General features: G+C 33.7%; 1 protein-coding gene across 3 annotated transcripts in view; it reads right to left on the reverse strand.

Moving 5' to 3' along the window:
- STXBP5 (syntaxin binding protein 5) overlaps window positions 1–27,670 on the reverse strand; it is a 159,320-nt gene that overhangs the window by 118,738 nt on the left and 12,912 nt on the right. For all 3 annotated transcript variants that reach the window (XM_012752182.3, XM_012752184.3, XM_012752185.2), the window contains exons 3-4: window positions 8,354–8,435; window positions 4,277–4,377 (exon numbers count right to left, since the gene is read on the reverse strand). In XM_012752182.3, the coding sequence (XP_012607636.1) occupies window positions 4,277–4,377; window positions 8,354–8,435 (183 nt within the window). The remainder of the gene's footprint in view (window positions 1–4,276; window positions 4,378–8,353; window positions 8,436–27,670) is intronic.

Raw genomic sequence — 27,670 nt, forward strand, 5'->3', positions numbered from 1 at the left:
TATAAGACATCATTCATTAAAAGAAACATCCCAATTTTAGAGATATAAAAATGTTAAAACCAAAAAAGTACATGCTGTAAATCCATGAACTATTATAGTCCTTTTTCAAAAGGTCAAATCAAAATCCCAGCAAGCTATTTTGTGGATATTGACAGACTGATTCTAAAGTTTATATGAAAAGGCAAAAAACCTTCGAATAATCAATACAATACTGAAGAAGGCGACCAAAGTTAAAAGGCTGAAGCTATCCAATTTCAAGACTTACTGTAAGGGTACAGTAAATAAAACGGTGTGTACAGTCACCCCTAGGTATCTGTGGGGATTCATTCTAAGACACTCTATGAATACAAAAACCCAAGAATGCTCAAATCCCTTATATAAAAGGGCATATTATTTGCATATAACCTATGTACATTCTCCTATATACTTTAAATTATCTCTAGATTACTTATAATACCAAACACAATGTAAATGTAAATGCCATGTGTTATACTGTATTTTTTAATTTCTACTATTTTTTATTTTTTCCCCAAATATTTTCAATCCACTGTTTGTTGAATCTATAGATGCAGAACCCATGGCTATGGAAGGCCAACTGTATTACAGAAATAAGAGACAAACAAATCAATAGAACAGAATAGAGAACGCAAATAGACCCAAACAAATAAAGTGAAGTTATTTTTGACAAAGGAACAAATGTATTTCAATGGAGAACAGATCATCTTTTCAACAAATGGTATTGGAATAACTGGACATATGCCTCCCCGCAAAAACCCCCCACAAATCCAGATACCGAACTTACACCATTCACAAAAATTAAATCAACATGGATCACAGATCTAAATGTATGATGCAAAACTATAAAACATATGTTATATAACATAACATAGAAGGAAATCTAGATGGTGATGTTGAGTTTGGTGACAAATTTTTTAAATACAATAGCAAAAGCATGCCATGAAAGAAAAATTAAGCTGGACTTTATTAAAAGTAAAAATTCTGCCCTGCAAAGACACTTCTAAGAAAATAAAAAGAAAAATCACAGACTGGGAGAAAATATTTACAAAATGCATATCTGATAAAGGATTTGAATTCAAAATATTCAAAGAATGCTTAGAACTTATCAACAAGAAACAAACAACCTAACTTAAAAATGGGCACAAGATCTAGACAACTTGCTAAAGAAAATACACAGACAAATAAGCATATGAAACAATAACCAACATCATTTGTCACTGGCAAACTGAAAATTAAAGTAACAATGGCATAACACTACACATCTATTAGAATGACTAAAGTCCAAAAAACTGACAATACCAAATGTCAGTGATGATGTGGAGCAATAAGATCTCTCATTCACTGCTACTGGGAATGCAAAATGGTACAGTCATTAAGGAAGACGATTTGGCAGTTTCTCCCGAAGCCAAATATAATCTAGCATATAAGCTAGCAATAGCATTTCCAGGTATTCAACTATGTTGAAAACTTATGTCCACAAAAAACTGCGAGTGTTTACTGCAGTTTTATTCATAATGGCCAAAAACTATTAACAGAAGCAACCAAGATGTCTTTCAATAGACAAATGAAAAAACAAACTGTGGTATATGCATACAAAAAATTTTATGATAAAAAGAAATGAGCTATCAAGCCACAAAAAGACAAAGAGTAACCTTAAATGCACATTGCTCAGTGAAAGAAGCCATTCTGGGAAAGCTACATTCCAACTACAGTCATGCTTTGCTTAATGATGGGAATACATTCTGAGAAATGCTCATTAGCCTATTTCATTGCTGTGCGAAAATCACAGAATGAACTTAAGACAAACCTAGATGGTATAGTAGCTAGGCTATATGCACACCTAGGCTATATGATATAGCCTATTGCTGCTGGGCTACAAACCTGTGCAGCATGTTACTGTACTGAATACTTTAGGCAACTGCAACACAATGGCAAGTATTTGTTTATCTAAATATATCTAAACACAGAAAAGATACAGTAAAAATACAGCATAAAATATAAAAAATGGTACACCTATATATGATACTTGCAAGCTTACAGGACTTACAGGACTGGAAGTTACTCTGGGTGACTCAGTGAGTGAGTAGTGAGCAAATGTGAAGGCCTAGGGCATTACTGTACACTACTGTAGACTTTATGAACACTGTACACTTAGGCTACAGTGAATTTATTAAATTTTCTTCTTCAGTAATAAATTAACATTAGCTTACTGAAAATTTTTTACTTTATAAACTTTTAAAATTTGTTTAAGTTTGTGACTCTTTTGTAATAATACATACCTTAAAACACAAACACATTGTATAACAAGTAATGCATTGCACTAAGATGCTACATTACGACAGCTATGACAGCACTATAATCTTATGGGACCACTGTCATATATGTGGTCCATCATTGAAACATTGTTATGCACTGCAAGCCTATATATGACATTCTGAAAAAAGCAAAAGCTATAGAAACAGTAACAAATCAGTGATTGTCAAGGGTTTGGGGTGAGAGGAAGAAGGATGAACGGGTTAAGCTAAGGGGCTTTTTAGGGCAGTGAAATATTCTATATGATACCGTAATAGTAGGTATTTGACATTAGACATTTGTCAAAACCCATAGAACTATATGACACAAAGAGTGAACCTTAATAAAATTATAGACTTTACTTAATAATATATTGGTATTGGTTCATAAATTGTAACAAATGTACCACAATAATGCAAGATATTAATATTAGGGAGAGTAGTGAGTGCAGGTGTGTCAGGCAGGGATGGGGAAGAGTCAGGGAAATGTGGTGTATGAGGTACATGGAAACTCTGTACTTTCTGCTCAATAATTCTGTAAGTCCAAAATTATAAAAATAAAGTCTATTAATTTTTTAAAGTGTGCATCTTAAAATCAAAGAAATGTAATACAGTCCCCTTTCGTGGGAAATCGTAACGCAGTAAGAGTTAGAGAGAACTGGATCTAACAGAACAACTACAAACTTCAAGATATTCCATTTTCTGTTTAACAATCAAGTGATATCAACCCTACCAAGAGCCCCTCCTGTTGCATTTGATATGTTTTGCCCCTTTAATGACCTAAATAGCTGACCCATGAGAAATATGCTGAAAAAATAAACTAGGGTTTGTGCTTTCACAGTGCTGACAAGAATATATGTTATGAGGCATTTCAGTAACCAGATGTTGCAAATCATTAAAACTTTGCTAACTCTGTGGTCTTTGTGCTCCTTTCCTAGAAAACAGCTACTAGCTCTCAAGGTAACACTGAGGAACTAAAACTTTCCAGACCCCCTGCTACAGACTCCATGATGCCAAGATCCTCCATTCATCACAGGTATTTGACATCTGTATTAGTCTACCTGCTGATACCATGACTCATACCTCTGCACAGCTTGTACACAATCCCTGCTGCAGCACGAAGCCATACTCCCTACCCATCTATACAAACCTCCATGCTCAGTTAGTCAGAAAGGCAGATTTGAGAATTATCTCCCATCTCCTAGCTGATGTTACCTGCAATGAAGCCCTTCCTCCCCCAATACTTCTTGTAGCGACTAGCTTTCTGTGCAAAAAGACCCTTTGGTTTGGTAACCAAATACTAAATACTTACTATGTTAAATGTTTAATAAAACTGGCATGAAAAAATCCTTTCCAATGAAAGCCTCAAATTCATAAGTCATATTAGAAGAGATTTCTTTGACTAAGCTGTTCCAATTCTACAAACTTATCTTATAGATATAATTGCATATGTGGGTGAAGATTTATGTAACATCGTGATAGAGCAAAATGAATAGGAGACTGGAAATGATGTAAATGTTCTTTCATGAAGACTGACTGTATAAATTATGGCACTTACATACAATGGAATATTACCCAGTTGTGAAAATGACTAAGGAAGATTTAAATGTTATGAGACAATGTCATCAGTTATGTTAAGTGAAAATAAGTTACTAAAATTGTATGTAATGGCTTCCCTTTTATGCCAAAAAAAGGGAAGCTAGATAGAGATTTTTCTTTTATACACACTATAAATACTTCTAGAAGAACACACAAGAAATTTATATGGTTGGCTCTGGAAAGAAATATGAGTCTGGAAAGGAAGGAATCTTAATTTTTACTGTATGTCTTTAGAAGTTTGTGAATTATTTTTTATATTACACATAAAGTCCATCAAAAAAAAAACACCAAAGAATAAAATTCAAAGAAAATGTATCAAAATATAATAGCACATAGCCTATATACAGGATAACTCAGAGAATTCTTACCTTTCTCTGCAAAATTTAAGTGAATGTAGTATGGCAGGTCTCTTTTGACGTAAATTCCATAAGTGTAAGGTGTCATCAGCCAAGGCACTCACAAGAGCTCCCTTAAAAATAAAGTATAATACATTTTATATACAATGCAATTTACAAACATTAATGCTATTAAATAACTGCAAAAAATTTCTCCTTCCCAAGTTTCAGCACTTTGTACCAGTGGATTTAGTTCTAAAAAACATTGGCCTCACCCAAATTCAAAACAGCTGATATAAAAAAGTACATATGTACATTACATATATACATTACATGTATATATGTAAATTATTATATGTTTTAAATTCTTCAATAACTTAAAGTATAATTTAGGATCTTATAAATCAGAAGTATACTAGGATCTAGTAGGATAGTATGGTTAAACTCTAGCTACTTAAAATTAGAGGTCAGACTGTAAGTCACTTGGTAACTACTACACATACTTCCTTGATTAACATAGCAAAATATGATATGAAGTAACCTCATTTCATTAGCTCAAGAAAAATCATTAGCAAAGTACTGTACCCAGATTATAATTCTACTGCTAGACTGGTATGGAAAATAAAGATGGCATTTGGCATCCTTTAACTTCAGTGTCCAAGGGGTCTAATTTAGAAAGTTAAAACACATGATACTAGTAAATATTACCATTTATGTGGAAGAAAATGCCTGTCGCTATGTGACAATCATCCAGTTGGCTCAAACTCACCCCAGATCCAACATATCAGAATTTCCAGATTGCTATGATTTAGATGCAGTTTGTACTCACCAAAACTAATGTTGAAATTTAATTGTCAATGTAATAATGGTGTTGAGAGGAGGTTAAACCTTTAAAAGGCATTTAGGTCATGGGTAGATCCACCCTCACAAAAGGTTTTATGCAGTCTCCAGAGAGGACGGGAATTCTCTCTTGCAGGCAGAACTGAATTAGTCCTCACAAGAGTGGGTTGCTATCAAGTGAGATCACCCCTCATGTTTGCTCACTTTGCATGCACCTGCTTTCCCCTCTGCTTCTCCATCATACTATGGCACAGGAGGAGGCCTTTACCAGAAGCCAACCTTATTTGGTCACCTGATCTTGAACCTTACAACCTTCAGAATTATCAACTAAATAAATCTTTCTTCTTTTATAAATTACCTAGTCTCAGGTACTCAGTTATAACAGAAAGCAGACTAAGATACAGAGTAACGATCTATGCGGGTGTATTTTTTTTTAATTTTCAGAAGTGACTGTGATATGTGAGTAAGATTAGGAATCTCTACACTAAGGGTTGATTTACTAAGACATCTGAATGTTTTTTTCTCAAAGGAGTCAAATATCCTGCATCCACACTGAAAAAATAAGAGATGTAACATGAAGAATATATATCAATTTCAAAAAAAAGATTTGCAATTCTAATCCTTTAGATTATGAAGACTCTTAAAATTTTCCCCTTTTAAAATAAGAGTTTCTCATTTACTCAGGAGGATTAAAACAGCTGTCAAAGCAAGATTTACATCAAATGATCTCTCAAAGTTCTTTCCACCTTCCATATTCTATGAGGACTTCTCTAGTGCATAATTCCTGTTGCTACAACATGGCAACTGGAAAGTAGGAATACATGGAGTCCACATACTCTCCTTTTCACTAAAAAAATATCCTTTTATCCTTAACACTTTTAAGCACAGAAACTCAAAGGATTCTGGGCATCAAAGATTTGTTCTGTTATTTCTTAAATTTTCATTGTATTAATAGTACCAGGTCATGTCATCTTCTTTCTCAAAATGTTTGCCGCATCTTAAAATCTCAAGGAAGAAGAGAAGATATAGAGCCAAAATGGCAATAATAGCTGACCTCCTCCTGTGGTCACTTCTTCACTATACATTATTATAGTTTTCTAAAACTGAAAGCAAATAGGTACTCTCAATTGTTAAATTTTCATTTGCTAAACCTTTTTTAAAATAGTAATATTATTTTTATGTATTTACAATGTGACATGTAAGCACATTAAAAAAATGGCCATCTCAAAGAAGTCTATGAAAAATCTTAAAATGAGTACTGTAATATGAATAAAGTAGCACACATTTAAGATTTCTAAAATTTAGGTATTATTAATTGGCAATGTTATTTATATTATAAATAACATTTATAGTTATTTATAGTACGTAAATAACTGACTCATTTATTGCTTTAAAAAATAAATCTTAACATAAGTATAAAGATTGAGAATAGTTTCCAGGTTTAAGACTAAGGATGGGCAGAAGTTCAATTAAAAGGGATTCCCTTATTGCTAAGGGAATATTCCTAAAGGAATATTCTTTATTCCTGAAGGAATTCCTTTATAGGGATGGAATTGATCTGTATCTTGATTGTGGTGGTGATTACATGAATCTATAGATGTTCCATAAAGCTACACACACACAAACACATACAATGAGTGCATGTAGAAACTAGTGAATCTAAATAAGGTCTGTAGTCCAGTTAATATACTGTTTTTACGTCATTCTCCTGGTTTGATATTGTATTAGTGTTATAAAAATGTTACTACTAGGAGTAGTAGAAGAGTAGCTAGAGGAGTACATAGACTCTCTATGTAACTCTTTTAAAACTTAACTGTAAGTCTAATTATTCCATAGTTACCATTCTTAAAAAGAAGAAAAATAATCTTGAGTCCTCATATATGGGTTCAACAACTTTCTACATTGTGATTTTTTTAGAATTTAATGTCTTAAAATACCTAATATATTGTTCTACATAGAATATTGAAGTTTTTTTAAAAAAACTTCCTCTAGGCCGGGCGCGGTGGCTCACACCTGTAATCCTAGTTCTTGGGAGGCCGAGGCGGGCGGATTGCTCAAGGTCAGGAGTTCAAAACCAGCCTGAGCAAGAGCGAGACCCCGTCTCTACTATAAATAGAAAGAAATTAATTGGCCAACTGATACATATATAAAAAAAAAAAATTAGCCGGGCATGGTGGCGCATGCCTGTAGTCCCAGCTACTCGGGAGGCTGAGGCAGAAGGATCGCTCCAGCCCAGGAGTTTGAGGTTGCTGTGAGCCAGGCTGACGCCACAGCACTCACTCTAGCCTGGGCAACAAAGCGAGACTCTGTCTCAAAAAAAAAAAAAAAAAAAAAAAAAAAAAAACAAAAAAAACCTTCCTCTGTCCCTGAAAAATGTACATGACTGCAAATTACCTGGATCACAGTTTTACTTAATTTCTTTTATATTATCATATGTAACTTTTTATATCCAGGATACTTCTCCTAAATCTCCTGATGAGAATAAAAGATTTATCAAAAGCCATATGTATTGAGAAATTTATTTTCTCTCATATAAATTTAAGAATTTATTCCATGGATCCTAAGGATTTATATGCAAAGGAATGTCTAAAAATTATCCTTATATCTAAGGAGATCAGAGGCTTTTCTGGAGTAATTTCTCTTTCTTCCTTCTATGACCAGCTTTCCTTGTCACTACTTGCAGTAAACATTTATTCCCAGAGCTGCTCATACCTTTCTTCAAATCTGCAAGCATAGTGTTTCCTGTGCTGATAAAATGATGTCTTTCTCTAGCTCCCCCTAATATACTCTTATCAAAAAGAAAAACATCATCAATTACTTAAACCAACAAGTAACACAACTTGAGTGTTACTTAAGAACTCCGGGTAGTAACCACTTTCTAATGAATGCTGGTTTCTTGTTTATATTTCAAAGCAATTCATTATAGAAGTATATTCCATGATTTATAATAAACTCAATCTTTTAAAATATTTTAATCCAGGTTTTTATATATGTTCGATATCCCTTAAACAATTCTTAAATGCAGCACCTTGTACCAAAAATATTTATCTTATATTATTCTATTTTCGACACTGTTTTGAGAAAACATTTTACATTATTTATGTAACCATCCATGATGGTATCTTAAAATGAATTACTACTATCTCTGACCCAATAGGAATTACTTTTTGCTCAAATATTTAAATAAAATATGAATGCACACAAGAAATCTGAAAGACAATGTGGCCATATTTCAGATGTAAGTAGAAGAAATTAAAACAATTCACTAACCTCATTAATCAGGAACTGGAGCTGGATTACGGCAGCTCCACTGTCATGCTGGCAATAACATTCTACTCCTGGACGACCAAAGCTGCCATGAACTACATTAAGGAGTTTATGGTGTATGTGAATTTTTTTATTTTAGAAATTGATAAGTTATATAATAGGCTAATAAATATTCCAATGACCTAATATTCAATACAGGCTATTTACTGAGGTTGAGATTTGGAGCTAGGTTTATTATACATCAATCTAATCAGTTTCAGTTGTTAATTGGAAGTCTGAGTCTAAAAGAAGAAAACTGTTCCTTCTAGAAAAAAATAAAGTACTAAAATCAGCAAATAAGAAAAAAAATATAATACATTGTTAACATACTTTACTCTGGCCCAAATTACTTTCTTCCTCTTAAAATGACAAAAGGAAAAGAAAAAGTTGATCTGGAAAGCATCCAACTTTGCCCAAATCAGCAAAGAAACCTGAAAAGTAGGTAAATGTCATTACTGGAATAATGCTTTTAGAAACAATAATCTTTTTACTGCCATTTTTCATTCCTGCAGAGTCCTCTGAAATAGGCTAAAAATATGAGGAAGCATGACTATGATTGTAACTGAAATATGATGTATCACCAAATAATCAATCTTTTATAACAGGCATGGATACAGATTAATTTGAATTTGCATATAATAATAGTAAACATTTACATAACATTTCTATGTGTCAGGCATTATTATAAACATGTTATTTCTGTCAAATCATCTAATTCTCACAACTCATGAAGAATATGTTATTTTCTCCCACTTAAACAGATAAGGAAACAAAAGTATAGGGAAATTAAGTAACTTGCCCCAAATCACATAACTATAAAGTTGCAGAGATGGAATATGAAGAAGCTTCTGGTTCCAACATCTACATTCTAAATTAATAAAGTATGCTGAGTTAAAACACACACACACACAATCACACAAAAATCCCACACACACTTATAGAACTATGTGCCAGGCACTGTTATATTCATTTTACCTTCCTAAAACTTGAAATAAGAAAACAGTCATTTTAACATGTTTCCATACTAATCTAACTTTCATTAGTAAATATTAATAAAAAGTAAAATGTCGGCAAAAATTTTCTCCCATTCTGTGGATTATCTGTTTGCTCTCTTGACAGTTTCTTTGGCTGTGCAGAAGCTTTTTAATTTGATCAGGTCCCATTTATTTATTTTTGTTGCTGCTGTGACTGCCTTTGGGGTCTTCTTCATAAATTCTTTGCCTAGGCCAATGTCTAGAAGAGTATTTCCAACGTTTTCCTCTAGAATTCTAATAGTTTCACACCTAATGTTCAAGTCTGTTACCCAGCATGAGTTGATTTTTGCGAGAGGTGAAAGGTGTGGACCCTGTTTCAATCTTTTACATGTGGCTATCCAGTTTTCCCAGCACCATTTATTAATAAGGATTCTTTTCCCCAGTACATGTTTTTGTCTGCTTTGTTGAAGATTAGATGGCTAATGAGGATGGTTTTATATCTGGGTTCTCTGTTCTGTTCCACTGGTCAATGTCCCTGTTCTTGTGCCAGTACCAAACTATTTTAATTACTATAGCCTTGTAGTATAGTTTGAAGTCTGGTAAATTGATACCTCCTATTTTGTTTTTATTGCCTAGGATTGATTTTGCTATATGGGGTCTTCTCTGGTTCCACACAAAGCGTAAAATTATTTTTTCTATATCTGTGAAAAATAATGATGGTATTTTAATAGGGATTGCATGGACTCTGTAGGTCACTTTAGGTTAGTATAGACATTTTTAACAACATTGATTTTGCTGACCCATCAGCATATTCTTCCACCTATTTACATCCTCTGCTATTTCCTTCTTCAGTGTTTCATAGTTCTCCCTGTACAGGTCTTTTATCTCCTTAGTTAAATATATTCCTAGGTACTTTATTTTCTTTCTTGCTATTTTGAAGGGAATTGGGTCTTTGATTTGGTGGGCTGATAACTAGAATTTATTTAGAACTCAGGAAAATCGGCAAGGAAAAATCAAACAACCTATCAAAAAGTGGACAAAGGATATGAACAGAAATTTTTCAAAAGACAGAATAATGGCCAACAAACATGAAAAAATGCTCAACATCTCTAAATCATCAGGGAAATACAAATCAAAACAGCAATGAGATATCACTTATCTCCTCAGTAAGAATGGCCTTTATCAAAAAGTCCTCAAATAATAAATGTTGGCGTGGATGCAGAGAGATAGGAACACTCCTACACTGCTGGTGGGACTACAAACAAGTTTAACCTCTGTGGACAGCAATATGGAGATACCTTAAAGCAATACAAGTAGATCTACCATTTGATCCAGCCATTCTACTACTGCCCATCTACCCGAAAGATTAAATGACACTCTACAAAAGGTACACCTGCACTCCAATGTTTATAGCAGCACAGTTCACAATCGCAAAGATGTGGGAACAACCCAAATGCCCATCAATAGATGAGTGGATTAATAAAATGTGGTATATGTATACCATGGAGTACAATTCAGCTTTAAGAAACAATGGTGATATAGCACCTCTTGTATTTTCCTGGATAGAGCTGGAACCCATTCTACTAAGTGAAGTATCTCAAGAATGGAAAAACAAGCACCACATGTACTCACCAGCAAATTGGTATTAATGGATCAATACCTAAGTGAACATATAGGAATAACATTTATTGGGTGTCAGGTGGGTGGGAGGGGGGAGGAGGGGATGGGTATATACAAATATAATGAATGAGTGTTTGGCGGATGGTCACGCTTGAAGCTCTTACTCTGGGGGGGGGGGACAATACACATAACCTTAACATTTGTACCCCATAATATGCTGAAATTTAAAAAAAAGGAAAATGCCAAATATAAAAATAAAATTTAATGCGATTTAATAAAAGTATAGCTCTTTGTATACAAATACACATTCAGGTGTAGACTACTTCTATATTTTATTAATACATGCCACAGAGTTCTTAATGAAAAAATAATTGTACCAGAGATTAAATTCCTATTTGCTATGTATTTTTTCCTTTGGATTTCTAGAAGTTTATCTAGATGATATTTATTTTCGATGGATTTTGTTTCTATTTTATTAACAGCATTTAATTTATTATTATTTTATAAACCAACAGATTGGGCACATTTAGTTCATAGTACCTTAAACACCTAGAATTATTGTTAGTTGTACTAGTAGTGACAGTAGTAGTATTTTTGCTATACCAGCTGCTCCAATCCAACTATAGGAAACTAGATTTCAAACTGCTTGTATTGGCACTGTGCAAATCAGACCCTGATAGGACAAAAAAAGAAATATCTACATACATCTCTATTCACCCATTTATTTTTTCAGATGACAGCCTAGGCCTTGCCCTTCTTCTTTAGTATAGTAAGTCTAATTCTAATTTTTCTAGCTAAATTCTTCTTTCTGGCACCAATTAGTATATAATCCCATTTTACATGAATGAATTAAGAAAAATCTCTTTTTTGTGACCAGATCAGGATTAATAATAAAAAAATTGAGCTACTGAAGAAAATAATAAAAATTATAATTATCTTTTATAATATTTTATCATAAAACATATATAACTTTGCCAATCTTTTGATATTAGCCAAAGACATTTTCTTTTAGTATGGATCTATTAACTAGAGTTCAGAGTTATTTTTGTTTAGTAAAACATACTAAATAGCTATAACCATCTAGTTATAAGATTTACAGTTTAACTTTTTAAATGGAACTTTAAAGATACTGGCAATGCAATATGAGTGCAAGCATGTATACAGAATCTTATCATTTCTTTTTCAGGCTACAGTTATTCACACTAAATCAGATGGAAAATTTTAAGTGACTGACCTTCATAAACTCTTCCCAAAGAATTCATCTTAGATTTTTATTTAAAAACAACTCTTTCTGCACTCATGTTTCATCATTTTATATAATATTAAGGTGAATTACTTGAACAGAGTATCAAATATCATAGTCAAAAACAGATTTGGGAATACACAAAACTGATTGTTGGTGAGCAAAGAATAAGCAAATTGCTCTACTAATTTGGGCCTTCTAAGAAGTAGCCTACTGATTGTAAAATTTCAGTTTGCTATAGGCATCAATCAGTATTTTATCCATGGAGAATGAAAAGTGTCTATAAATACAGGAAGTCAGTTACATGAAAGAGGAGTTTTACTCTAATGCTATATATGACACTATTCTAGACAAAAATGTGCTTTTTTATAATGTAATATTGTTACTAAACTTCTAGCTAAAATGATAACTACATCTTAATATAACAGTAAGAACCACTTACTGAGTATCTACTAAGTTTCAGGCACTGTGACTGAAATGCATAATTGTACATAATCATCACAGTAACTCTGAAAGGTAGTTATTATTTATATTTTACAAGTAATAATTCTGAGGCTCAGAGAAATCATTTTTCTCAGTTACTGACTTTGTTAACTTTTCCTTTAGATAGAGTAGTACTGTGCAGCTGAAGCCAGCCCCAAAGGGTCCTACCAAAACAACACTATGGATTTGAAAAAAAAAAAATCATAATAAATTCCTTTAATATAACAAAAAATCGTAATAAATTCCTTTATCATAACAAAAAATTTAAAATTAAATTTTAAAGAATAGATATTGTTTACATATAATTATGAGATAGTAGTATGGAAAGAGCACAAATTTCAGAGCAAGCAGTTCTCAATCCTGGTGACATATCAGAATTCCAACCCTACTGCAAAATTACCAAACCAACATTGCCAGAGGACATGCTTGGGTACCTTGGTAGTTTGTTATTTAATTATTTATTATGCTACAGGAACATCTGAGGCACAGTGAGAACTGAAGACCTCTACATTCAAATCAGTTCATATGCCAGTTCTGCCATTATCTGCTGTGACCAGAAGAGAATTAGCATACCTCTTAACTGTCTAATGTATAAAATGGAAATAAGGCATATCTAGTCTAGCTTGAAAAACTGCAGTGAGAATTAAACCATATAGAGTGTACTCACCAAACAGTAGTCATTATCATCATTTAACATAATGTAATCACTGCATTAGCCAGACCTAAATGTTACCTAAGAGTAAACATAACATTATAATGCAAGAAAATGTCAATATTAAATATACAGATCACAAAACAGCATGTCATTCATAGCCTTTCATAGCCATTCATAGCCTTTCACATCTGTAACAATTATTATTTCTTATATACATTGTTCTTCCTAATATTGACATTACTGAGTTAATATTTTTCTTAGAAAATGGTCAAATACTGTAACAAAGATCTGCTTGGTAAATTATTCCCATTTATCATAGCTAGTTCACAACTACATGAAGAAACAAAACATCTGAAATTAAAATGATAAAAACCATTCTAAAAAATATAACCAAAAGAAGACTACACATTGAACAATCCTTAAAATAAGAAATATTCATTTATTAGTCTGATAATACTGCTTTATATATGTTTGAATCAATTATAAGGGAAAGCTGAGTATTTATAAATCTTTTTCTTAGTGTCACTATATCTTTGCTTGTAACTCTGAATTCTAACGCATTCTCTTGAAGATGGTGCAATCTTCCTGTCTCAGATACCTTTCTATTCTCAATTTTTCTACTGCTTGCCTATCAAGAGTGATGCTATCTACCTAATCCTATTAGTCATCTTTGTTTCTGGAGCAAAACCAGTTAATTTACCTGACCTATGATATGTGTCAGATATTTCCCAGTTACTCACGGTCCTTGCCCAGATAAACATCATTATACCTGGCACATTCATGAAGAGAAGATGCAAAAGGCAAGGTTAAAACAGATTTGGAGCAGAATGCAAGGCTAGGTAGTTTAGACATGATCCTCTATGTAAGCAATAGGCAAAAAGAAATAATTACAAGAAAAAAAAACATAGTAAAACCAGCAATTAGTGAAGAATCAGGAAGAGGTGTCAATGAGCAGAAACAAACCAGAACCAGTAAAACCATTTATTTATAGTACAGTCTAATTCCTGTCTAATTTCAAAACCCACAATATAAGTTACCAATTCTTACAGTACACACACACAAACAGGCATATTAAGAGATAATTTTCACATGTAAATGTCACCTCTTGGCTTATTAAGTCATCTTAATACAGAAAAATGAACACAGAAGAGAAATATTTACAATCATCATTTCACAACTATTTAATAAAGTCAGATTGGCCTAATACTATAAAACTGGACCAAACGTAACTTTCAGTAGTGAGTAAACATCATAAACCAATTAGTTGGTACACAATATGCTGATTAAAAAATAATACCCTAGATTCATTTTTCATGTTAGTTCCAGGTATTATATTAAATATTAATTTTAATAATGAAATAATATGGCTCAGCAGGATAAGCAAAAAATTAGAATTCTGCATTCTAATTTTGAGACAGCTTCTTACAAATGTCTTCATGTGTAAAATGATCAGCCAACAAACTTTTTAGAGCTTATAGCTATGTGAGAAGAACAGTACTTGGCGAAGTTAAATAGGAAATAGAAATGAATAAACAACCTTATCTTCAAAAAGCTTGTGGGATAAACATAATACATGGCATTAGCAAAATAAGGGACAAAAACACATGATAATCTCAATGGGTGTAGAAAACAACTCTGACAAAATCCAACACCCTGAACAATTCACAACCGCCAACGATGTGGAAACAACCCAAGTGCCCATCAATACATGAGTGGATTAATAAAGTGTGGTATACATATGCCATAAAGTATGACTCAACCACAAAAAAACAATGGTGATCTAGCACCTCTTGCATTATGCTAGCTAGAACTGGAGTCCATTCTAAGTGAAGTATCACAAGAATGGGAAACCAAGCACCACATGTACTCACCATCAAATTGGTCTTAATTGATCAACACTTATGTGCACATACAGTGGTAACATTCATTGGGTGTCAGGCAGGTGGGAGGGGTGGAGGGGATGGGTATATTCACACCTAATGGGTACGGTGCACATCGTCTGGGAGATGGACATGCTTGAAGCTATGACTCGGGTGGGGCAAAGGCAATATATGTAATTTAAACATTTGTACCCCCGTAATATGCTGAATGAATTAAAAAAAACCCAACACCCTTTCATAATAAAACACTCAGATCAACAAAACTAGAAATAGAAAGGAACTTCCTCAACATGACAAAGGGCATCTATGAAAAAACTCACAGCTCACATCATACCTAATGGAGAAGGACTGAATGCTTTCCTGTTAAGATCAGAAAAAAGGATGTTCACTCTTGTTACTTCTATTCAACACTGTACAGAATGTTCTAGCCACGGGAAATAGGCAAAAAAAAGAAACACAAAGTGTACAGATTGGAAAGGAAGAAGTAAAACTATCTCTATTCACAGATGACATAATCTTGTATATAGAAAATTCTGAGGAATCCACTAAAAAAACTATTAGAATAAATACATAAGTTCAGCAAGACTGCATAACACAAGATCCATACACAAAAATCAGTTGTACTTCTATACACTGGCAATGAACAATCTAAAAATGAAATTAAGAAAATAATTCCATTTATAATAATATCACATGAAATAAAATACTTAGGAATAAATTTATCCAAAGAAATGTAAGACTTAAATACTGAAAACTACAAAATATTGCTTAAAGAAAACCTAAATAAATTGAAAGACATTCCATATTTGTGAAACAAAGACATTATTATTAAGATGATAATAATCATCAAACTGATCTAGAAAACCAATATAATCTCTACTGGAATCCCAGCTGCTTGCAGAAATTGACAAACTGATCCTAAAATTCACGTAGAAATTCAAGGCATCCAAGAATAACCAAAATAATCTTGACAAATAAGAACAAAATTAGACGATCCAAATTTCCTGATTTCAAAAACTGACTACAATAGTATAGTAATCAAGACATTGTGGTATTGACATAAGGCCGGATCTATAGCTTGGTGGAACGAACTGAGAGTTAGAAATAATGCCTTATATTTATCATCAATTGGGATTTGACAAAGATGTAAAGACAACTCAATGGAGAACAAATAGTCTTTTCAACAAACGGTGTTGAGAAAACTAGATATCCACATGAGAAAGAAAAAATCTGCACCTCTATCTCTCATATATATATAAATACTAGCTCAAAATGGAACAGAGATCTCAATGTAAGTGCTACAATTACAAAATTCTTAAAGAAAACATAAATCATCATGACCTTGGATTATTTTTTAGACATAACGAAAAAGCCCAAGCCACTGGGGGAAAAAAACTTCAATAAATCTGACTACATCAAAATTAAAACTGTTTGTGCTTCATAGGACATCAAAAAAGTGAAAAGGCAATCCACACAACAGGATAAAATATGTCTGATGAGTTTACTAGGAAAAAATGAAAATACATAAAATATTCTGTGATGTCTAAAATAACCTATCTATGCTGTAGTTTTCTCATCTGTGAAATGTCACCTGACTTCTTCACTCATCAGTGTGAGGATCACCTGGCAGATTTCAGACTAGACTTTTTAACCTCATAATTAGACACCATGGTCTTTATATTGTTAGTTCTCATGCCCAGTGATAAACTGCCAGGAAGGGAAAACACTGTAACTCAAACCTGGAACTCCAGTTCCTTTCCAAATGTTTCGCACATTACAGTTTCACAACCCTGTCTCCAAAGGCAGTGGCAGAACAGGAAGGAAGCGTATTTCCTCACGGTTACATCACAGATCTCAAGATGTTACGATTGCTTTAAAATGACATCCTCTCTACACACAGTAATGAACATGTTTATTATCTACCATCTGCCTCACTAAGAATACTGCTGCCCATCCTGTCAAACATTTAGACCAGTATTTCTCAATTTTGGCTCTACATAAACAAGCACCCATGAAGATTTAAAAAGCAAAAACTTACATTCTTTTAAAAACTGTTCATGTCTTTTGCCCAGTTTTTAACAGTTTTTTTAAATTGCTGATTTGAGTTCATTGTAGATTCTAGATATTAGCCCTTTATAGGATGTATAATTTGTCAATGTTTTCTCCCATTCTGCAGGTCGTCTACTCTGTTGATTATTTCCTATTCTATGCAGAAGCTTCTTAATTTAATCAGGTCCTCTTTATTTATTTGTGTTGTTGCTGTACTTGCCTTTGGGAGTCTTAGTCATACATTCTTTGCCTAGACCAATGTCTTCAAGAGTTTTTCTTACATTTTCTTCTAGAATTTGTATGGTTTCATGCCTTACATTTAAATCTTTTATCCACCTTGAATTAATTTTTGTATATTGCCGGAGAAAGAAGATAGACAAACAGCTGACAAACATATGAAGAAATGCTCAACACCACTAATCATCAAGAAAATGCAAATTAAAACCACAGTAAGATATCACTTTACCCCTGGTGAGAATGGCCATTATTAAAAATTCAAAAAATAATAGATGTTAGCATGGATGCAGAAAGGAACATTTATACAATGTTGATGGGACTGCAAATTAGTACAACCTCCATAACAAACAGTATGGAGATTCTTCAAAGAACTAAATGTAGACTTACCATTCAACCCAGCAATTCCACTACAGGGTACTTACCCAAAGGAAAAAAAGTCATTTTATCAAAAGGACACTTGCACTCAAATGTTTAAGGCAATACAATTCACAATAGCAAAGATGTGAAATCAACCAAAGTGCCCATCAATTCATGAGGAGATTAAGAAAATGTGGTTTATATACACCATGGGGTACTACTGAGCTATAAAAAGGAATGAAATGTCTTTTGCAGTAACTTGGATAGAAATGCAGACTATTATCCTAAGTATCTCATAAATGGAAAACCAAACACCACATGTACTCTATAATAACTGGGAGCTAATCGATGGGCACACATGGGCACAAAGAGATATAAAGGTCATTGAAAATCAAGAATGGGGGAGGAGGAGGGAAGGAATAAAGCCTACCTATCTCGGATACAATGAACATTATTCGGAGGATGGGCACATTAAAAACCTCACCTGAAGCATTATATTAATAAAAGGTATCCATGTAACAAAAACATTTGTACCCTACCTCCTTAATATTTTGAAATAAAATAAATAAAAATGTAAAAATTTACAGATGTCATACCCTATGCCAGACTCACTGAATCAGAATCTCTAGGGAAGAAATTCAAGCATGCTTGGGCATTGATGGTATGTTTTGTATTTTTCAGCTCCACAAATGATTCTAATGCATAGCCATGGTTAAAAAACACTGGAAAACCTTCTGGGCATTTATTTATATATATATGATCCATTATATAATTTCTCAGATTTCCCTTCTTCAAATCAAATAGACATGAATTTTCTATTTCCTTATAGGTCAGTCAGTCTTATTTTCCAAACTTTTAATAATTTCTTACTTTTATCTGAATTAGCTTCTAATTGACTTAATAGAAATATGCTCAGAACAACAGTTTAATAAGTCTTTACCAAAGATTAATATAACCATTTCATTTGTATATTATGATCTATGAATGTATATACAATAGATCATACTTTGTAAAATAACTATTTGCATTTTTAGATTAGAATGCCTCTATTCTACTGCTTCACATACTTGATAAATATCAGTTTTAAAACCGCTTTTTGAAGATCATGTATTCTTTCACTTATAAAAATTATACAGATTTCTGGTTTCTGATCCAGCATATACAGAGCTTGGAAGTCATCATTGTGTTTGAACAAGAACTAAAAAGCTAAGCAAACTGGAAAATCAACAACTCAAGTTAGATCTGTAAGAGAAATGAGATCACACGATAACCCACTGCCCCCAAATTGGAAAGAAAGACACACAAATACAGAGAATCACAACTCACTGAAGCAGTAATCCACAAGCAGAACCAGTGCAGAGTAAGGAAACGAATACCATAACTGACAAATAGCTGGAGCCTCAGAGTAGACAAGTCTAAAAGTCAAAAACTCCAGGGAGATCCAGTCACAGGGACATCCCCACACTTTTCTAAGTTTTACCTCTAGGAGCTTGACTAAGTTCTCACAGCAAATATTGGAGAAAAATCCTTTCCTGCTTCCACCAGAGGGGAGAAGAAAAGCAACAGTTTAATATTCTTAAATGTGCCAATATTACCACAGCCTAACCTGTGGGATTTTATCAGAGGCTAACTAACCTGAGGGAAGGAAAATGGCCAACTCCAGTGAGCCCGAGCCTTCGAAGTGGAGGAAGTAAAATACTCAACTCCAGCCTACTCTGGCCATGCCATCCTATCCCGCCTAAAAGAGGGTAAAGGTTGCGAGGAGGAGGGGCTAAGAAGCATTTGTAAAGTTCTCAGTGAAGCACATTTCCCCTCCCTCCATACCTTACCATTACATTATTAAAAGCCAATTTATAGCAATTCTTTTTACTTGTTATATCACATCCAGATATCAAGAAAAAAATATAAGACATTCTAAAAGGCAAAAGGCGGAGTTTGAAAAGACACAGCAAGTATCCAAACCAGACTTAGAAATGGCAGGAATGTTAGAATTAAGCTGGGATGGATAAAGTAGACAGTATCAAAGAACAGATGGGCAATGTAAGCAGAGATGAACATTCTAAGAAAGAACGAAAAAGAAATGCTAGAGACCAAAAATGCTGTAAGAGAAATCAAGAATGTCTTTGCTGAACTCAGTTCCAGCCAAGGAAACAATTTCTGAGCTTGAGGATATCTCAACAAAAACTTCCAAAACTGAAGACAAAAAAGACTGAAAAAAAGAACAGAATATCCAAGAACTGCCAGAGAACTACAGAAGGCATAATGTAACTGTAATAGGAAAACTAGAGGAGAAAAGAGCACAGAAAGAAATATTTAAGGCAGTAACTGAGAATGTCCCCAAACAAATGTCAGACACCAAACTACAAATCCGGTAAGCTCAGAAAACGCAAGCAGAATAAATGCCAAAAAAATACACTGAGGCACATTATACTCAAATCGCAGAAATTCAAAGATAAATAAAAAATCCTGAAAGAAGCCAGAGGCAAAAAACACCTTACCTACAGAGGAACAATGATAAGAAGATAGAGAAATAAAGTGCAGAGAAAAAAAATCCACCAAACTGAAATTCTATACACTGCGAAATAAACCTGCAAAAGTGAAGAAATAACTGGGCACAGTGGCTCACCTCTGTAATTCCAGCTAGCTGGGAGGCTGATGCTGGAGGACTTCTTGAGCCCAGCAGTTCAAGGCTGTAGTGAGCTATGATTCTTCTACTGTACTCCAGGGTAATGACAGGAGGAGAAAGAGGAAGAAAAGGAAGAGGAAGAAGAGGACAAGGAAGAAGAAGAAAGAAGAAAGAAGGAAAAAGAAGGAAAGTGAAAGAAGGAGGAAAGAAGTGGGAAGAAGATGACAAAAGTGAAGTAGTAATAAAATTTGCTCAAACAAAAATAGATGGAATTTGTTGCCAATTGCAAAAAACGTTTTAAAAAAGCTTTTTAAAAGAATATGATGTATATCAGAAACTCAGAGCTACATAAAGCATGGAAAAGCATCAGAGAAGGAGTAGGTAGAGGTAAAATAAAAACTTTTATCTTTCTTACTCTTAATTGATCTAACAGATAATACTTTCTTCAAAATAATAGCAACAATGTATCCAATTATGTATGCTTATGTATATATAGGCTTATGTATGCTTATATATAAGTAAAATGAATGACTGCAATGATATAAGTGATGGGAGAAAAGAATTTGGATTTTTTTGTTATCATAAGGTACTTGTAGTACTATCTATGAAGCAGTATAGTGTTTTTTGAAAGTGGACTTGGATTAGTTGTAAATGTATATTGCAAATTGTAGAGCAACCACTAAAAAAAAAGCTAAGAAAAAGAAAGTATAGGCCGGGCGCTGTGGCTCACGCCTGTAATCCTAGCTCTTGGGAGGCCGAGGCAGGCGGATTGCTCAAGGTCAGGAGTTCGAAACCAGCCTGAGCAAGAGTGAGACCCCATCTCTACTATAAATAGAAAGAAATTAATTGGCCAACTGATATATATATAAAAAATTAGCCGGGCATGGTGGCACATGCCTGTAGTCCCAGCTACCCGGGAGGCTGAGGCAGAAGGATCACTCGAGCCCAGGAGTTTGAGGTTGCTGTGAGCTAGGCTGACGCCACGGCACTCACTCTAGCCTGGGCAACAAAGCGAGACTCTGTCTCAAAAAAAAAAAAAAAAAAGAAAGTATAATGATATGCTAGGAAAGGAGAGAAAATGGAACCACATAAAATGCCCATTTAAAACCACAAAAGGCATAAAAAGTGAGAGACAAAAACAGAAATAAAAAACAAGGGCAACAAATAGAAAACAGTAACAAATATGATAGATATTAATCCAACTATAATAATAATCACTTTTAACAGCATGATTTCAATGTGCCAATTAAAAGACAGATATTGTTAGAGTAGATCAAAAACCCAAATCCAAAAACCAAAATATTAACATGCTGTCTACAAACAACCCACTTTAAACAGACACATATACAGGCAGTTCTCAGGTTACTGACCACCCAACTTACTGTGTTTCATACTTAAGAACTGGCTCCCACGGCTCCCTAAAATGATCATTTATAATTATGTGATTAACAATTTGGGAACTAGTTTATTCCACAAATGTAATCACACACACGGCGTAAGTGGTTTGTTGGCGCAGCATCTTTACATAGCGGCTAGTCTCACTGTTTATATGGTCACTTATGTATAGCATCACTTACGTCTTAACGTTTTTATTCAATTGTAAGCCTGTGTTTACCCTCATGACCAGGCCTCCAAAACAAAAGTCCACTGCAAGTCCAGGTGAGCCTGCAGCAAAGAGAAAGGTGATTACAAGGGAAATGAAAGTAGAAATAATTAAGCATTCAGAGAAAGGCCAGATGCCATCATTCACTAGGAAAGCATCAGGCTTCAGTTGCCCGACTATCAGAACAATTATAAAGGATAAAGTTAGAATAATGGAACATGTGAAAGGCAGTGCTCCAATGAAAACATCAATTATTACTAAGCTGCGCAGTGGATTAATTATTGAAATGGAAAGGTTATTACTGATTTGGTTAGATCAAAATAAGGATAACATTTCTATTAGCATAGCATTAATGTAACATTAGGTGAATATTAACCTTTAATATTCTTTTTTGAAATTTCTATCTTCTAGCTAAACTTTTTGTATGAGTTCATTTTTATGTCCTGTTTGACTTAAAAGAGCATAATAGTTTTTGTAACTCATTATTACAGTACAGTATTATTATCATTATTACAGTATAACGCTGTATTATTTTAATTATTATAACATAATACAAACATATATGTGCTGTTTATCAGTGATCCGATTTACATACAAATTCAACCTAAAGACAATTCTCAAGAGCATATCTCGTCCATAATCCAGGGACCACCTGTAGATTAAAAGTATTTAATAGACAGAGAAAGATAATACCATGCTATCACTAATCAAAAGAAAGCAGAGTAGCTATGTTATTAATAATTTCAGAAAGGCAGGTTTGAGAGCAAGGAAAGTTATCAGAGATATTAATTTCAGACAAAGCAGATTTCAGACCAAGGAAAGCTATCAGAGAAAAAGAGGGACATTACATAAGGATAAAGGAGTCAATACTCCAAGAAGACATATAATCCTTAAAGTGTATGCATCTAATAAGAGTGTCAAAATACATGAGACAAAAACTGATAGAACTACAAGGAGAAATTGATGAATCTACTATTACAGTTGGAGACTTCAACACCTCTGTAACAGAAAGGGATAGATCCAGCAGACAAAAAATCAGTACCAATAGAGTTGAACTTAACAACATCATCTACCAACTAGATATAATGGACATTTAGAGACTACTTCATAACGGAATACGCATTCTTCTCAAACACATGGAATGTTAACCTGGAACATTAACCTGGAATGTTATCCAAGATGGGCCACATTCTGGGGACATAAAATACACCTTAACAAATTTAACAGGATATAAATCATACAACGTCAGCTCTTGGACCTCAATGGAAATAAACTGGAAATCAATAACAAAAAAGACAGCTAGAAAATTCCAAAATACGTGGAGATTAAACAACATAATTCTAATAATACACAGGTCCAAGAAGATATGTCAAGAGAAATTTAAAAATATTTTTAACTAAATGAAAATGAAATCAACTTATCAAAATTTGTGGGAAACAGAGAAAGTGGTACTTAGAGGGAAATTTATAACACTGAATGCATATATTAGAAAAGAAGAAAGATCTAAAATCAATCACTTATACTTTAAGACACTACAAAATGATGAGAAAATTAAATCCAAAGTAAGCAAAAGAAAAGAAATAATAAAAATCAGAGCAGAAATCAATGAAATTGCAAACAAGACATCAAAAGAAAAAAAAACTAAATGCTGGTTCTTTGGAAAAAAATCAATAAAATCAATAAGCTTCTAGACAGGCTAAGGAAAAAGACAGAGAACACAAATTACTAACATCAGAAATGAAAAAAGGACATCGCTATAACTTCCAGGGACATTAAAAGGATAATAAAGGAACACTAAAAACAAATCTATGCCTATAATTTGATAAGACAGATGAAATGGACCAACTCCTTGAAAGACACACGCGGCCAAACTCTCGCCAGAAGAAACAGACAATCTAAATAGGCATGTATCTATTAAAGAAATTAAACCAATTAATAATCTTCCAAACCACAAAGTATTAGGCCCAGATGAGTTCACTAGTAAATTATACCAAGTTTCTAAAATCAGAAGACAGAAGCAGAGAAAATACTTCCTAACTCATTCTGTGAGGCTAATATTACCCTAATACCAAAACCAGACAAAGACATTACAAGAACAAAAAAAAATAAAACCAGTATCTCTTATAAATACAGATGTAAAAAACCTCAATAAAATCTTACCAAATTAAATCCAACAATGAAAAAAAAAAAAGAATTATACAGCATGACCAAATGGGATTTATCCCAGCTATGTAAGGCTGGTTCAACATTTGAAAATCAATTAATGTAATCCATCACATTAACAAGATAAAGAGAATCAAGAAAAAAAAATTCCTTGTTTATAGCAATGTGGCAGGATGCAAAGAAAAGTTATTCGCTTTCCCATATACCAGAAATAAACCAGCAGAATTTGAAATTAGAAACATAATATTACTTACTAATATTAGTACCCCCCAAAATGAAACAAAATATGTACAAGATATATATAAGGAAAAGTGCAAAACTCTGGTAATGTCAAAAAAAGAACTAAATAAATAAAGAGGTATTTCACATTCACGGACATGAAAACTCAGTATTGTCATGATGTCAGTTCTTCCCAACTTGATCTACAGATTCAGTGCAATCCCAATCAAAATCCCAGCAAGCTATTGTATGGACATTGACAAAATTATTCTAAAGTTGATATGGAGAGGCATAAGACCCAGAAGAGCCAACACAACTTGAATGTGAAGACCAAAGGACTGACGCTACCCAACCTCAAGACTTACTATAAAGCTACAGTAATCAAGACAGTGTAGTATTGGTGAAAGAACAGACAAATAGATCAATGAAACAGAACAAAGGATGTAGAAACAGGCCTACATAAATATAGTCTACTGATCTTTGATAAAGGAGCAAATGTAAAAAAAACAAAAAAACAGGACAAAAGATACTCTTTTCAACAAACAGTGCTAGAGCAATGCACATGCAAAAAAAAAAATCAATCTAGACACAGAACTCACATCCTTCACAAAAATTAACTCAAAATGGATCATATACCAAAATGTAAAATACAAAACTATAAAACTCTTAGAATATATCATGGGAGAAAACCTAGATGACCTCGAATTTAGTGATGGCTTTTTAGATAAGTCACCAAAGACATTATCCCTGAAAGAAAGAAATGATAAAGTGAACCTCATTAAAATTAAAAATTTCTATTTTGTGAAGGACACTGTCAAGTGAATGGAAAGACAAGTTACCGACTAGGAGAAAATATTTCAAAAGACATCTGATAAAGGACTGTTACACAAAATATACAAAGAATTCTTAGAATTCAACAATAAGAATACAAACAACATGATGAAAAAATGGGCCAAAGACCTTGACATCTCACCTAAGAAGATACATAGGTAGCAAATAAATAAGCATATCAAGAGATACTCTACATCACATATCATCAGGGAAATGAAAACTAAAATGAGATACCTCTACACACCTATAAGAGTGGCCAAAATCCATAACAGGTTAACAACACCAAATGCTAGAGAGGACGTGGAACAAAAAGAGCTCTCATTCATTTCTGGAGGGAACAAAGATTGTACAGCTACTTGGGAAGATAGTTTGGAAGTTTCTTATAAAACTAAACATATTCTTACCAGTAAATGTGCTCCTTGGTATTTACCCAAAGAAACTGCAAACTTAATTTCATATCAAAACCTGTACACAGATGTTTACAGCAGCTTTATTCACAATTGCCAAAACTTAGAAGCAACCAAGATGTCCTTCAAATAGTTAATTAATAAACTGTGGTACATACAGACAATGCAATATTATTTAGCACTAAAAAGAAATGAGCTATCAAGCCATGAAAAGACATGGAGAAAACTTAAATGCATATTACTCAGTGAAAGAAGCCAAACTAAAAAGGATATATAAGTTTACCATTTCAACTACTGGACATTCTGGAAAGGCAAAACTACAGAGAGAGTATGAAGATCAGTGGTTGCCAGGGTTTGGGGGGAGGTAGAGATAAATAGGCAGAGCACAGAGAACTTTTAGAGCAGCGAAACTATTTTTTATTAGGTCAGTGCAAAAGTAATTGCAGTTTTAGCATTGCTGAAATTTATTGTTTAATGTTAGAATACATTCTTAAATAAATGTGGCTATGTTATACATCATTTTAATGCCATTTCTTGCTTTATGTGTTTTTGCTAATGACTTATTACCTGCTGTTTATTTTATATTTGTTTTAGACTATGGAAATGATGTTAGACACAAAGTAAATTTGAACAATTTTATTCAAGTTGAAAATGGGTCCTAAAGCAGCAGAGACAACTCCAACATCAACAATACATTTGGCCCAGGAACTGCTGAGGAACTTACAGTGCAGTGGTGATTAAAGAAGTTTTGCAAATGAAATGAGAGCCTTGAAGATGAGGAGTGCAGTGGCCAGCCATTGGAAGTTGACAATGACCAATTGAGAGCAATCATCGAAGCTGATTCTCTTACAACTACATGAGAAGTTGCTGAAGAACTCAACCTTGACCATTCTACAGGTGCTTAGCATTTGAAGCAAATTGGAAGAGTGAAAAAGCTTGATGAGTGGGTTCCTTGTGAGTTAACTGAAAATCAAAAAAATCTTCATTTTGAAGTGTCATCTTCTCTTCTTGTATGCAACAACAAACCATTTCTCGATCAGATTGTGATGTGCCACGAAAAGTGCATTTTATACAACAACCAGCAATGACCAGCTCAGTGGTTGGACTGAGAAGCAGCTCCAAAGAACTTCCCAAAGCCAAACCTGCACCAAAAAAAGGTCATGGTCACTGTTTGGTGGTCTGCTGCCAGTCTGACCCATTACAGCTTTCTATAATCTGAGAAGTATGCTCAGCAAATTGATGAGACGCACTGAAAACTGCAATGCCTGCAGCCGGCATTGGTCAACAGAAAGGGCCCAACTTCTCCACGACAATGCCCTATTACACGTCGCACAACCAACACTTCAAAAGTTGAACAAATTGGGCTATGAAGTTGTATCTCATCTGCCACATTCACCTGACTTCTTGCCAACTGACTACCACTTCTTCAAGCACCTCAACAACTTTTTGCAGGGAAAACGCTTCCACAACCAGCAGGATGCAGAAAATGCTTTCCAAGAGTTTGTGGAATCCCGATGTGTCGATTTTTATGCTACAGGAATAAACAAACTTAATTCCTAATTGGCAAAAATGTGTTGATTATAATGTTTCCTATTTTAATTAATAAAGATGTGCTTGAGTCTACTTATAATGATTTAAAATTCATGGTCCAAAACCGCAATTACTTTTGCACCAACCTAATAACAATAGTGTATATATGTCATTATACACTTATCAAAATTAATAGAATGTACAACAAGAATGAACCCTAACATAAACCACTAACTTTGCATGAGAATGATGTATCAACATAGGTTCATCGATATAACAAATGTACCACTCTGGTGAGGGGATTTGATAATTGGGGAGGGTATGAATGTGTGGAGACAAAGTATATGTGAGATCTCTATACCTTCTGGTTATTTTTGCTGTGAACCTAAAACTGTTTGAAAAGA

The sequence above is a fragment of the Microcebus murinus genome, chromosome 5 (assembly GCF_040939455.1).
Source record: "Microcebus murinus isolate Inina chromosome 5, M.murinus_Inina_mat1.0, whole genome shotgun sequence".
Taxonomy (NCBI): Eukaryota; Metazoa; Chordata; class Mammalia; order Primates; family Cheirogaleidae; genus Microcebus; species Microcebus murinus.